Source organism: Pisolithus orientalis, assembly GCF_024613125.1.
Source record: "Pisolithus orientalis strain OTSU chromosome Unknown F5J12scaffold_5, whole genome shotgun sequence".
Taxonomy (NCBI): Eukaryota; Fungi; Basidiomycota; class Agaricomycetes; order Boletales; family Pisolithaceae; genus Pisolithus; species Pisolithus orientalis.
In genome coordinates this window covers 741,953-755,964 of record NW_026260786.1, presented here as the reverse complement: position 1 = coordinate 755,964, position 14,012 = coordinate 741,953, and the positions used below count along the sequence as shown (strand labels likewise).

General features: G+C 50.9%; 6 protein-coding genes across 6 annotated transcripts; 4 read left to right on the top strand and 2 right to left on the bottom strand.

The window, feature by feature from the left end:
• Positions 1-593: 593 nt before the first annotated feature.
• F5J12DRAFT_780563 (uncharacterized protein) lies at positions 594-3,309 on the top strand (the record flags this gene model as incomplete). Its single annotated transcript, XM_051742489.1, has 2 exons — positions 594-1,106; positions 1,159-3,309. The coding sequence occupies 2 exons, from the start codon at positions 594-596 to the stop codon at positions 3,307-3,309; spliced, it is 2,664 nt and encodes an 887-aa protein (XP_051603063.1).
• A 701-nt stretch (positions 3,310-4,010) lies between these two features.
• F5J12DRAFT_810178 (hsp10-like protein) lies at positions 4,011-4,754 on the top strand. The gene is made up of 4 exons (XM_051744766.1): positions 4,011-4,115; positions 4,182-4,265; positions 4,327-4,512; positions 4,571-4,754. Exons 1-4 carry the CDS (start codon positions 4,113-4,115, stop codon positions 4,619-4,621), a joined length of 324 nt encoding a protein of 107 aa, XP_051603062.1. The 5' UTR covers positions 4,011-4,112; the 3' UTR covers positions 4,622-4,754.
• A 534-nt stretch (positions 4,755-5,288) lies between these two features.
• On the top strand, positions 5,289-8,049 carry F5J12DRAFT_446661 (efflux transporter). Its single transcript, XM_051739466.1, has 11 exons — positions 5,289-5,557; positions 5,607-5,714; positions 5,776-5,890; positions 5,944-6,011; positions 6,067-6,197; positions 6,249-6,460; positions 6,514-6,743; positions 6,810-6,945; positions 7,004-7,212; positions 7,356-7,530; positions 7,586-8,049. The coding sequence occupies exons 1-11, from the start codon at positions 5,384-5,386 to the stop codon at positions 7,750-7,752; spliced, it is 1,725 nt and encodes a 574-aa protein (XP_051603061.1). The 5' UTR covers positions 5,289-5,383; the 3' UTR covers positions 7,753-8,049.
• A 1,272-nt stretch (positions 8,050-9,321) lies between these two features.
• On the bottom strand, positions 9,322-9,871 carry F5J12DRAFT_810167 (uncharacterized protein). Its single transcript, XM_051744765.1, has one exon. The coding sequence runs from the start codon at positions 9,728-9,730 to the stop codon at positions 9,446-9,448; it is 285 nt and encodes a 94-aa protein (XP_051603060.1). The 5' UTR covers positions 9,731-9,871; the 3' UTR covers positions 9,322-9,445.
• Positions 9,872-10,311: 440 nt separating this feature from the next.
• On the bottom strand, positions 10,312-11,425 carry F5J12DRAFT_925630 (uncharacterized protein; the record flags this gene model as incomplete). The annotated part of the gene is made up of 6 exons (XM_051749367.1): positions 11,277-11,425; positions 11,122-11,227; positions 11,013-11,090; positions 10,900-10,990; positions 10,711-10,746; positions 10,312-10,496 (listed from the first exon to the last, which is right to left on the bottom strand). The coding sequence occupies exons 2-6, from the start codon at positions 11,191-11,193 to the stop codon at positions 10,312-10,314; spliced, it is 462 nt and encodes a 153-aa protein (XP_051603059.1). The 5' UTR covers positions 11,194-11,227; positions 11,277-11,425.
• Positions 11,426-11,459: 34 nt separating this feature from the next.
• On the top strand, positions 11,460-11,945 carry F5J12DRAFT_810155 (uncharacterized protein). The gene is made up of 3 exons (XM_051744764.1): positions 11,460-11,656; positions 11,681-11,684; positions 11,712-11,945. Exons 1-3 carry the CDS (start codon positions 11,538-11,540, stop codon positions 11,847-11,849), a joined length of 261 nt encoding a protein of 86 aa, XP_051603058.1. The 5' UTR covers positions 11,460-11,537; the 3' UTR covers positions 11,850-11,945.
• Positions 11,946-14,012: the final 2,067 nt, after the last annotated feature.

Genomic DNA, 14,012 nt, shown 5'->3' with positions numbered 1-14,012 from the left:
TTTTTTCCCCCGCTCGATCGCTGAGGGGACGGTAAAATAGAGTAGTGTCAGGAGTTGCAGTTCTCTCCATTGTATGGCCTGGGCTAGCCAAGGTACAGCTTATGGTCAAGAGTGCCACAGTGACCAAACATATACAAATACCATCTCAGTCATCCTGTCCTATCAACCAACCCAAGCCCTCTGCCAGTAGCCAAGCCATCTGTTTTTTCTTACCTCTTTCTACTATCTTGTCATCCTGAAAGTCGTATTCGAGTCCATTTGTATCGAGCAAGAGAGGACCCGTGCTCTTGAGCAAAAGGTTGTATCGACGACTCGCCCGCCATCTTGCCACCCGTGATCACTACCAGTACCCACCCCCATGCGAGAGTCAAACTTTGCATTTCCTGCCCAAAACAGGGCGTGCGTATGCATTTCATCTCAGTTGTATGATAGAAGAGGTATTTCGTTTATAACTTGCCCCGATTTTTTTGTCCCATCGTTCACTCGGATATCCGTTCTTTCAAGCTCTTGACACAACCTCGCCCCTCCCTTTGTTCAACTCGCTCCACCATCTCACATACCTGACATCCACGTCCCCGAGGATACGCGAAATTATGACGATGGATGGTGGTTTGGAGCGCCTCGTCCGGATCTTGCATGACTTCTGCATGTGTCCGCCTCCTCCCGAGAACCCCAATTTCATATATGGCCTCTCTCCTCCCAACGCCCGACCTCAGAAACTTCTCCCAACGTTGAACCCTCCAAACTTCGACAAGCATGCCGCATATCGTTTCTCTCTTGCCTTCCAGTGTGTGGTGAATATCGGCGTGAGAGGGAGTGAGCCTATTCGGAGCCGCGTAGTGCAGGCCGGGACGCTCGACGTCGTCGGATGTATTCTCGAAGCGTGGCTAGCGAACAGGGGGTTTGCAGTAGGTCCAAGCTCCAGCGCCTCCGGTATACCCAGAGAAACTAGGGAGCAGCGGATGGCAAGACGACAAGCCCTGGCAGAGCAGCGATACAGGGAAGCAGTGCCGGCAGCCGCAGAATTGACGCGGGCGTTGCAAAGACAAATAGTCACAGAAGATCTTATAAGGCAAGGTCGTGGTGTAGATACGTTGATCGACGAGGTACCTGTTCTTTCACCCCCTTTCTCGTTGCGGGCGCCTGATTGTGCTGTAGGATGCATCGATAACCGGAATAAGCGTGGATCATACATCAGATGTTGAGGTTCAAGCCAATGTGTCATCTGAGTCTTTGTTGGCCTCTGTGCCACCCGCCGATCGCCCGTTGTATGCGCGCCGTTCGTCGTCAAGGAGAACACCTGCAGATACCTCCGATACTTCTACGACTCTTGTGGCTGGCTCTCAAACGGATTCCACCATCGCGCGCGTTCGCGGCCGTAGTGGCACAATCATTGCCCGTGCTGTGTGGGAAGAACCCCCAGTGACAGCAGCAAATGCCACACTCCGGTCCCGGCAGAGCCGGAACCGTACATCCATAACCGCATCCCCAGATGAATCCACCGACAACTCTCGTCCGGAAACAGAAACTGAAGACGATGGCGATCCAGATGTCGACATGGATCAGTCACACGACACCGATGATGCTACTCCCACCACTCACATACCCGTCTCTCGTACTCATCGCCCCCCTGCTCGGACTGTAACTCAGCGTCCGCGACGTACGGTAGGTAGCATTTCCGAGGAGCCAGCAGCTGCCCCTTCAGAAGTCAATGTCGACGCACATATCATCATCAACGATGGTCAGGGCACAGTCGTCGATGGTGACAGCGTAGGAGTTGTTAGCGTGGAGGATGGGATCGTCTCTCTGGAGCCTAATGATGACTTCGCTATGGGTGCACCACCCGGTGCTCCTGGGGCCATGGACGAGACCCGAAACTTGCCGGAAGTGGATCCACCTGCACTCGAGCGACGTCCCCGAAACGCTGACGCCACACCTCGGGCGGCGGTGATGCCTCTACCACAGTCTACCGTGGGCACAGATGCAGTGCCTAATGGAAGTGTGCGTCCTGGCGTCCTCGCACACGGCCGCGGAGAACCCAACCTTGCTGCGCCTCTTCCCACCGGTGTGGGGCGAAGTCCCAACCATACGCACAGCCACCGCGACACAGATTCCGGACCATACAAGGACGAAGATGTATTGCTCAGTCTGCAACTTTTGGCATACCTTAGTAAATATCCCCATGTTCGGCAAGCATTCTACAAGCAACGAGTTTCGTTTCACCCAGCAACTGTTACTATCGGCGTCGCTCGTGTGGCCCAACAGTCTATAGCTGGCCCAAGTAGCGTGCGCAATGCGGATAGCCAGCCAAGTAAAGAAGGTAATGGGCTTTTTCGCGCACTTGCATCTGCCACAGCCAGGGGCAAGGAGAAGGAGAAAGCCTCTGCGGCTGCAAATAATTTGGCCAGCACTACTGGGTCGCGGATGACCAACGTTTTTTCTCTCGTCGAACGCTTCACGTTTCGGCCTAGCTCGTCGGAGGGCGATTTGCCCAACCCACCCCCGAAACTTCCCCCTGAAGTCCAGTATTGGGCAGGTGTTATCATGCGCAATGCTTGCCGAAAAGATGACAGTAGAGGTGGTATCCGTCAATGCGCAAATAGTGAGCTCCTCAAGGTGTTCTTCACTTCTCCCTCAATGATTGATCCTCGTATAGTGCTCTGTGGAAAATGGGAAACCTATCCCCGCGAATTTGCCAAATGCAGACGTTGTCGCAAAGCAAAGTATTGCGGGAAGGAGTGCCAAAGCACAGCCTGGAGTGAAGGTCATCGGTTCTGGTGCAGTGCGAAAGAGGGCGAAGATAATGAGGAAGCCGTTCCTTCGGAACACAGCCACAGCAGAGGACTAGGAGGTGATGGTTCTTCGGGCGATGGGATTCCATCCGTACGATCTGAGAGGGAGAGAGTCAGACCCGAACGGGCTGCTCGAGACTCGAGAAACGTCGCTTTGTACCCGCTGGCGCCAACTGTACCTCTGCATCCACCGGTCGTGGCAACCGCCGCTGCTCAGGGTACGCGGCAGCGCGTCTCGGCGCTTCCTCCGACGGCAGGCCCACCCTCGCCGAATACGTATGTGCAGATGCAGCGCCGCAGAAGGGCGGAGACTGTTTCTGGAGCGACGACGGTTATTGGTATGACACAGAACGGTCGCCCTGTGTACCGGCATGAAGTCACTTGGCTTGCGGACAGACGCAGCCGAGACATGGATGAGCGCGAAAATAATACCGGCACTCCTCAGCGTCATGCTCGGATGGACAATATGATATGGGAGGCGTCAGCTCAGGGCGACAGCGACATGGTCCTCGGGTGATCGAAATTTCTTACTAACCACTATCGCCTTCATTACGTCCCTGATACATGACGCACTCTGATTTTACCCCCATTGACGACTTGAAACACAAGCTACTTGGCTCTATTCGTGGACACCACACCTCCTCTTCCATCACGCACCCCGCAACCCAACGATCATTGCTTACCATACCTGCATAGTGCAATTACCCTTTGTCTGTTTTCTCATGGACTAACCATTTAACAACGAGCCCCCTCCGATGTGAGCGGGGTTATCATTCACGACTACTACAATCTCTTGAGTACACAGCACCCCCTCCTGGTCTACCTAGTGCCTGCTGCTTCGCAACGTCCACAGTACCTAGTACATGTCTCATAGCCACAATGTCTTTTTTCTTCTTTCTTTCCGACGGTAATTGATTTATAATATAACAGCTCAAATGTTTTCCCCTTCGTGCAACCCGTTATTTTTGGAAATGACTTCGGTTGGCCTGTTTCACTGGATAAGTACCAGGATGGTCCCGTATACACCCCATCGATCATCGCGCATAATGCTTTGGGGATCGGTGTGGCACAATTCCATTGGCAATTCCCAGTACTCTGTGGATAGTACGAATATTCTAGAGGCTACGTGGTGCGGAGGACGCGGTTCGCGCCTGACATTCATCACGTGAGCATGTACATGGGAGTTGTTTGCATAAACCAAACAATATAAGGCGGGTCCAGCAGAAAAAAGTTTCTCGCCGAAGTTGCCAGCGAACTGCTCTCTTCTTTGTTCTTTGCTCACGAAGACCACCTGCTGTTCTCAACCGCTTGCACGTACTCATGGTAAGCTTTCGTAAGACGCGTTGCGCGAATGCTGACCGGGGTTGCGTATGGGCGCATAAATGACAGGCTGCCCAGGCTACGTTCAAATCCATCAGGTCTCTAGTTCCTCTGCTGGACCGCGTCTTGGTGCAACGTTTCAAGCCCGAGACTGTGCGTTGGTTTTCACGGCATATGCTGGGAAATAATCTCATTCACGGTTTTAATATTCCAGAAAACGGCATCTGGCATCTTCCTTCCGACGTCTGCAACGAACACGCCTTTGCCGGAAGCAACTGTTATCGCGGTAGGCCCAGGGGCGCCTAACAAGGATGGTCAGATTGTCCCCACTACGGTCAAGCCTGGTGATCGCGTGCTGCTTCCTGGCTGGGGAGGAAACTCTATCAAAGTGGGAGAAGAGGTATGGTTTGATGTCGTTGGTTCATAAGTGAGATGCGGTGGAACTAACGCGTGTCCAGGAATTCTACTTGTTTAAGGACGCGGAGATTCTTGCCAAAATACAGGAGTGAATGCAGCACGGGGTTCTTTGAGTAGTTTGAGGGGAGAGCACGGTTGACGTTACTAATCTAATACATTGATACTTGCACACTTTTTTTATTCCTTGCAATCCATCACCATGCATCCCCACTCAATAATACGTGTACCTGGCCTGGCACGACTGAATCTCAGGGACCCGTAAGTAAGTGAAAAGAAGTGTGGATTCTCGATACATGCAGCAAATCACGATGCCCGCAAGGTGTGTGCAATTATGAAAGTGTGCCTTGCATGAAGTGTTTTTCCCTGATGCATCGTGGCGGAAGAGTCCTCGACCGTCTGTTTATGGTGACCAAGACCTGCGGTTGATGATTAGAGGCTATTACAGCAAAGCCGCAATGCAACCGAGGCCATGCTTGATCTGGGTCGCCGCCTTAGTGGGCGAACACCGCAAAGCGAGTTTAACGCGGCTGGAACCGTCAGACTGATTAGTAGTAGTCACCTCTCCACGCCAAGGCTGCTTTTTCATTTGTAACCCCTCGAGCCCTCCGATGACGAGGAGCAGCGTTGGGAATATGAATTTGGCCCCCAAACTGTCCGAATGGGATTCTGGTGGGCCAGTGGTCCGGAATGAAATAAGGCATATGGTAATCCAGTTCAACGGCTCGCCTGTCATCATCGCCTCCGAATAGCGAACGTATTTAAACCGGCCATGTCAGGGCCTCCTAACCATCCGCCTCTCCTCTTTCCTTGCCTCTCCCTTAACGGCACGGGTTCTCAACTCGTCCCCCCCGACCATGGCGTCCACCAGGCATGCGACCCCAGCCATCACTCCCTCTCATAGTTTACACGCAAAGGCATCCGAAAGTGCACTCCCTCCTGTTCGTCCTCGCGCGCCCGCTCCTCCGCCGCTCAGTCGCGCGCGCGCGATTGCTCTCGTTGCAACATGTACCACTGCCATGGTCGTTAATGTCCGTCGTTTCTTTCCTAGTGTCCCATTCGGCTCCTGACCATCCCCAGGTGTCCAACTCGACCGCAATATCTATTTCTCTCCCAATGATCGGTCGAGACATAAGTATCCCAGAAGATCAGTTACAATGGCTCTTGTCGGCGTACGCCTTATCATCTGTATGTGGAACCGATCCGGTTATTATGTGTGTTCCCGAAAATGTAACTATGGCGCTTCTAGGGTTGTCTTTTGCTGTTCTTCGGGCGTCTTGCAGACTTGCACGGCAGGAAGAAGGCTTTTATCATTGGCATGTTGACACAGCTGGTCTTCGCGCTGGGTTGCGGTTTCGCAAAAAGTAGGCGGCTCCCCTCACTCCTTCCGTCCGTTCTAAAACCATTTGCCAATTAGGTGGGATCACTCTGGACGTCCTTCGTGGGTTTCAGGGGCTGGGTGCGGCCGCTGCAATACCCTCCGCAGTGAGCCCGCTCAACTACTTCCGGCGACTTGTTTCAGTGTCTGATGTCATCACAGCTTGGTTGCTTGGCACACTCATTCCCTCCGTCTCGGGCGCGTACGTTGGCATTCTCCACCTTCGCTGCCGGCGCTCCCGTCGGAGGTGCGTTCGGTATCATTATCGGTGGCGTCGTGACACAGCTTGCCGAGTGCGTGCCTTCCCTCCTGCAATGTGAATCACGTTAACATCGTGTTTTTAGTGAACATTGGAGGGGGACTTTCTTCCTGGCCGCCGGACTCTCTGCACTCACCCTCTGTGGCGGTGCCTTAACCATGCCTCCAGATAAGGTGGACCTTGAGGCGGACAGACGCGTCGACTGGATTGGTGCTGCATTAGTCACCGCGGGTCTGGTTTTGATCGTCTTCGTCCTTGGGCAAGGTGAAATTGCACCACAGCGCTGGAGGACTCCATGTATGTTTGGACATCCCTTTCTTTGCCAGTGGACTAACTTTCTACTCTGTCAGATATCATCGCCAGCCTTATCATTGGAGTGTTGCTCGTTGCAGCCTTCCTTGCTTGGGAACATCACCTGGAAAAGGCACTTGACGATCCTAATCGTCCCAAATCCATATGGACACCCCCGCCCCTCATGAAACTGTCTCTTTGGGCACGCGCCAATGGGCGCGTGGCAGTAGTCCTTGCCATAGCATTCCTCAACTGGGCCGGTTTTTTGAGTTGGTCACTTTGGGCTCAGGTACGTTCTCGCTTATTCATCTTCAGCCGTGAGGCCATACGCACTCGTTAACGCTCGCTTTTGTAGTTGTATTACCAAAACTACCTCCAGCTCACGGCGATCCACACAATGGTTCGATTCATTCCCATGTTTATTACCGGAATCCTGTGCAACTTCTTCGTTGCGCTCGTAGTTTCCAGACTGCCCCTCGTGATCTTCGTTGGTAAGTGTGGTTGTATTTCCGCACTCATCCGCATGCTTAATGCGCACCGGGCCCACAGTCTCCGGCACGCTGATTACAGGAGGCGCGGCAATGCTTTTTGCGCTCATTAACCCATCAGCGACGTACTGGGCCTTTGGGTTCCCATCGACTGTACTCATCGTGTTTGGTGCTGACTTTGTGTACTCCGCTGGAACCATCTTCCTTGCCAAAATCGCAAACCATGGAGAGCACAGTGTCGTGGGAGCCTTATTCCAGACCATGACGCAGGTGCGTGGGTTACAGCATTTCTTAATATACCTGTTTCAAATCTCACCAAAACCCTCTTTTCCCTTTCAAACATGTGGTCAAACATGATGCTGGAATAACCCTAAACAATTGCTTCATCCTCAATGACCCTGGTATTACAACAGATTGGCACAGCGTTTGGTCTAACAATTACGACAATCGTGTTCGACCGTGTCGTCAATTCTGAAAGCGCAAAAATGGGTGTAACATTGAATTTCGAGGGGTCGAATGCACCACTTGCTGCAGACTTAAAGGGGTACAGGTCTGCCCAGTGGACGTCCGCGGCATTCGCTCTCTTTGGTGAGTCCACCGCTTCACAATTGATGTTCTCATGTGCTCATGCGGGTTTATGTAGCCTCAATTCTGGCCGCTCTCTTCCTTCGGGGCGTAGGCATAGTTGGTCACGACAGGCGCAAATCCCAGAGAGATTCCGAAGAGACCATCGCCGTTTTGCATCACTCGCAGGAAACCGCACGGGAGGGTGCACGGGAAAAACCTACTGCTGCAAAGAGCGAGGCTTAATGCAATCGCTGGAGGGACGACCTTCGTGCGCTGGAGTCGTGCACCCTGGACTTTATTATTTATTGGAAGAAACTCATGCAGGACCTTCGATGGCCGCCGCCGGACCGGACTGCGAATATATTGAAGGGTCTTGCATCATGGAGCAGCCACGTGGATGTTTGTTTTGCACATGATGTGACATGCCGTCGTGATTTTCTCGCCTCGCCCCTTCCCCCCACTACTTTACTACTACACGAGCCCAGACGAACGGACTACTACTATTTTTATTTGTTGGACCTGCAGCGGACACGTAGTCTAATGACGATGGACAGGAACAATGGGGGGAAAAGAACTCCTCGATCATCCCGTCTTTCTGTTGTCTACGGGTCAGCACGGAGCCAGCGTGGTAGTCGCGTCACTCCTGTTTCAACGTCAGGTTGGATCTTTTAACCCGACAAGACTCTTCCGATCATTTATATAGTTGTATCCCTTCGCATTCCTTTGTTTCCTCTTAACCTTTTTTTCTGTGATTACATATGCTGTGGTATATGCTTTTATCCTTTAGATCGTTCCTGTATGCCTTCCAGCGTTGGACCCTGTGGAGACTTTACCTTACTACCACCTCATAGATACAGATATGATATGCCTGTTTTCTGAGTACACGTTAGAATGCCAGACTTGAAGTTTTAATAGTGACAGTACACCCACACTTGATTTTATTTCTTTTGCTCAAGTGCATCCCTCAATAGCGTGAAATCTTTGAGAATGTCATATTCTCTGTCCAACGATAGATGTCATCCCGAAAGCCTTACACGTTGTGGGCACTGGAGCGAGGTGTACCTTGCGATACGTAATGCATGCAGGTCGTAGTACTACGGGACTTCCCAATACATAATGTCAAATGTCCCCCTAGTCCCTACCATGTGATAGTATCCGACTCATGCCATAGATCTCCGAGACAAAATCTTTTAGCAGGCGCAATGCTGAAGACAGTGCACGCTGCGCAGGGACACAGGATATTCTTCCATGTCACGCCGAAACTCCACCGATCACCAAGACAGAGAAAGCATCCCACGGCCCCACCAGGATACCCCGTTCCGATGTATTACACGGCGAGAACTTCCGGGTGCCCTGGTAACCCTGCAAATTGTTCGTCTCTGGCAGTGAGCATAGTAGGATTGGGCTTCACAGTCAACGCAACAAAAACGAAATTTGGGCCATTACGAACCTGTTACAAGCCCGAAATTTCATTTTGCCGACATTCTGTTTCGCCTGATCATGGACCTACTGATCCACATCTGATCACGGACCCACTGATCTACATCTGTGCACATAAGTACGGTTATCCCGTAAAATATACAAGTTGTGTCAGAGGCGCCGCAAAAAGGTAGCATGCCCCCCAACAGCATTCCGTGTAGCTCTGAAGGTAGACGGTGTTCGCGCCATTTGCGAAGTCGTGAACACGTGTAGGATGCAAGTGCGAGAGGCGGGCGGTTACACACGTGCACGGCGCCTTCCCCCGTCACGCCTGCCTATTTCTCTGGGGTCTGAATAATGTAATCATGCAGTAGTAGCATTTAGTATTTGGTATGGTATCGTCACTGTCGCCCCTCTCCTCGCATAGTCTCTCACTACGGGCTTCCTGCGTGTCCCCCTTCGGCCCCGGGCTACGTGCGAGGTATTTACAGTCAACTCCCTTATAACCCATACCCATTCAGGATAGGTCATAGGGTATGGGGTATGAGGAGAGTACGGGATATCTGAGAGCTATTTGGGGGGAGTATGGGAACTTGGAAAATGGAAAAATGTATGGGTTGTCTAAGGAATGGATTAGGAGGGAGTCAACTGTACCCGTTTGATTCTGAGAGCCATGTGCCTGCTGTCTCCGACCACCCTCTCCTGTAGTATAATTACATGCCATACTAATCCTTGTGAATTCGGAGGAAGCTCGCCATGCGTGGCAGTGCAAAACACAAAGTACTACAGCATCCAAAGGCATGGGACCGTACAAACCATGCCGTCAGTGTAGTGGATGACATGGAGGGGTGGGATATAGTTTTGTAGCTGGGAACTCAGGGAGCCAGGTCCCCGACTCCTTCCCGACAACATAGACCTTTGCTTATACAGAATATGCAATGTTTGCTGCAAACACTGTACAGCATTCATCACTCATGAACTGAGCACGAGAAATCAGGCCCAGCCAGGCATCACAAGGTCATGATTCAGGCAGGATGACTTGGGAGGGTGTTGAGGAACTCTGTTCACGTCCTACCTATGTTTATCTACACTCTTAGCTAGCAAAAAGCGGGAAATTTGTACCGCGAGTGTGATGTGAAGTGCAAAATCAATTGCAAAGCATGTAAAGTGACTTCGCACCGGGAAATAAACTGGTCCAGCTATTGGATCAAAGCAAGACCTAACCTTACCCCAGGGCTCGGTGACCTCTTGATTTCGAATGTTTTCCAAGGGCGCTCCAAGATGAAATTCTGCGAGAACTACAGACTCGAAGTGTCGCCTGCTGAAGATGTATTCACGCCCAGATTGATACCTCGATCAACGGGACATCTCCACCCCAATTAATTAGGCGCTGAAAGTGCGTTGTCTGCGTTCTTTCTCGGAGGGGTGAACCGCAGATTCCCTAGGTGTTTTTTCGCGAATATGGCGAACAAAATTGTATCGCGCAAGTTCTGCGGAGCATCCTTCCCACTGGCAGGGAATTACCACATCACGGGACTTCTTCGTTATTCCGTGAACGATAAAATGGTCTGCAACCGTGGCATAGGTGACCTCTCGCAAACAGCATTTTCATCTTGACCAAGATAGAGGCATTACTTTGGCAGGCAGTTGATATACTTATCAATACAAAACTACATGGACACGTGGCGTGAGCAACACGTCACGATTGTAAATAAAGCGAATGTTGCTTACTTTCTGTTGAGGCCCTGGTCTGGACTTCGTTTGGAATGTTTCGTTGCTCACCTCTAATGTATTTGGGCAACGGTAACATGCCTAAGCCTGTACGTCACGCACTTTAGCCAATCCTGTCGCTACACCCATAATGTTACTACCAGGTGTGCAGGACGTGTCGGGACGATGTTGAATCCGACGATCGGAATGCCAACCAGGAAGAGAGGTCAGCCCAGGCACGACAAAATCGATGCTGCCCACCTCGTTGCAACATTCCGAAAGATTGCCATTCATTCCATAAGTTGTGGTGTAGGCGAACGGCTAAGTTGTACTGTGATTTGCACTGAATACACTGTGTACTGGGTATTACATACAATTTGGTTTGGTGTCAAAGTGTACTCAGCATCGGTCGAGTATAGCTGCTCGACGAACCCTGCCCAATTAATGTACCTCTGTGCTCGACGACGAAGACAGAGCACTCACTGCAGAAACGAAAAACTGTGCAGATGAGCCCTGGCCGCTCTCTTCCTTCGGGGCGTAATCATAGTTGGTCATGATAGGCGCAAATCCCAGAGAGATTCCGAGGAGGCTATCGCCGTTTTGCATCACTCGCAGGAAGCTGCACAGGAAAAACCTACTGCCGCAAAGAGCGAGGCCTAATGCGATCGCCAGAGGGACGGCCTTCGTGCGCTGGAGTTTATTATTTATTGGAAGAAGCTCATGCAGGACGACCTTCGATGGCCGCCACCGGACCGGACTGCTTCGGAATATATTGAAGGCTCGTGCATCACGGAACAGCCACGTGGATGTTTGTTTTTGTACATAATGTGACATATCGTCGTGATTTTCTCGCCTCGCCCCTCCCCCCAACTACTTTACTACTGTACGAGCCCAGACGAATGGATTACTACTATTTTTATTTGCTGGACCTGCAGCGGACACGTAGTCCAATGACGATGGACCGGAATAACGGGGGGGAAAGAACTCCTCGATCATCCCGTCTTTCTGTTGTCTACGGGTCAGCACGGAGCTAGCGTGGTAGTCGTGTCACTTCATTCCTGTTTCAACGTCAGGTTGGATGTTTTAGCCTGACAAAACTTTTTGGGTCATTTATTTATGTGGTCGTACCCCTTCGCATTCCTTTCTGTTTCCTTTTAAACTTTTTTTTTTCTGTGATAACATGTGCTGTGGTATATGCTTTTATCCTCTAGATCGCTCCTGTATGCCTCCCGGCGTTTGACCCCGTCGGAACTCTACCTTACTACCACCTCATAGATAAAGATATGACATGCCTATCAGAATGCCAGACTTGAAGCTTAAATGGTGACAGTATACCCATACTTGATTTCATCTGTTTTATTCAAGTACATCCCTTGGCGTGAAATCTTTGTGGATGTCATCTCTGTCTGATGGTAGATATCATCCCGAAAGACTTACACGTTGTGGGCATTGGAGCAAGGTGTACCTCGCGATACGTAACGCATGCAGGTCATACTACAAGACTTCCCAATACGTAATGTCAAATATTCCTCTAGTCCTTACCATGCGATAGTATGGGACTCATGCCAGACCTCTCGGAGACAAAATCTTTTCGTGGGCACAATGATGCACAGGGACACAGGATATCCTTCCATGGCACGCCGAAAGTCCACCGATCGCCAAGACAGAAAGCGTCCCACGGCCCCATCAGGGGACCCCATTCCGATAAATATATTTCACGAGACCAGAGCGCAATGTCTGCATAATAGGACAGGTCTGTATGAAATACCATTTTGATCCTTGAATCAGTCCCTAGCTGATGAACGTACCACAGGCTTCCGCATACCTTGCGGGTGCCATCATAGCCGACTTTTGATTCTCATGCATGCTCAACCCGCTGCCTATACTTGACATCGACCCACCCCGTGGTGGCACCCTGCCATGATGACTCCAGAGAAACCAAATACACATGCCATGACTCGAGAGGCAGACGTCTGGGCATTTGGAATGACAGTGCCGATAAGCACCCATCCAACACTGCCACTCTATGTGGATTAGGTTAAAGCAAATCAACTACCTCTGCCGGTGAAAATGCCACAGATTCTGTGTACCAAACATTGATGGAGAATGAGATGTCACAGTGGAACCATGACCGGGTCCACAGAATTTAGCTCCCTCCTGCTTGATCCGCTTCAAGGCTGGCGATATCTAAGCCAAGATTAAACACTGGCGATCGTGTCAGTAAGTAGTTAGTTCTAAAATGAGGATAATAATCCGTCGTGTGATTGCACCCCATTCATGTCCCTAGGGAATATGCCGCTGCATCTAGCAATGAAATATGCTCACAGGCAGTCATCTTGCCAGTGCAGGTTGGCATCAACCGAAGCAGGTATGTATGACGCATGATTAGATGCTACTAGCATCGCTGAACGCTCGGTCAGACCAACTTGGAGGATTTAACCCCTGAGAATAATCGACGGGGGCAAGACGGTGCGTATTTAACCAATTTGGCCTGCCACGGAGAGCGGCATAGGCTTATCGACGAAGGAAGGGCGCGTCACAGGTCAGAGATCGAGGGGGAAATTACTGAGTCAATCTGCGCAGTGATTGAGGTGTTACGGCGTAAAATTTTCGGCTGAACTGACTAACCTGGTTGACGCTCTGGAAACCCGAGATGTTGGATTTCATCTTGCGACGGACAAGTGGGGTCGGAAAGCATCAGAGGACTAATGCAGGATGTCGCGGCATTTGTCGAAAGGCATTTAACGAAGTATTTAAGGCACGTCGCACGCTGTCGTTCATTGGCCTGACAGCAGTAAGATCGTAGAATGCTCGACTCATGGTGCGTATTCTGACATTCATACGTTCCTTCCTGAAAGTTTCGGGGCTCCCCTGCATGCAACCAAACCTAGAGAGCGCCATCACTACGAACGGTGCATTGACTAAATTGATGCTTTCTCAGGCCCTCCTTTGCTACGATATCCTGCAAAAAGAGCGAGGCGTGATGCTTTATGGCTTCTGGCGATGAGGGGTAGACCAATTCCTTCTCAATTCTCGCGTTTGACATGAGAAACACGATTAGAAGGGTTGGATTAAGAGGAACAAACATATATAACACTTGCCGATTTGCAGGGCGCTTGAGCAGTGTTTAGCCGACTTTGTGTGGCATTTGGGGTGGCCATAGAGCAAAACCAATGTTTTACATCAAAACAGAGCAATCGTTAAAAAAGCTGTGGCACCAAGTGCTTCACAATCCGCCCCATATGCCGACTTCAAAGTCAAGACTCGGTGAATGTTAGCCCATCGAAAAAAAGAACAAAATGATGTTAAAAAGGCATACCCTTTCCCGTGTCCCATGCAAAGATGTCGGAGACCATCTAAAGAGTTGAAGGCGG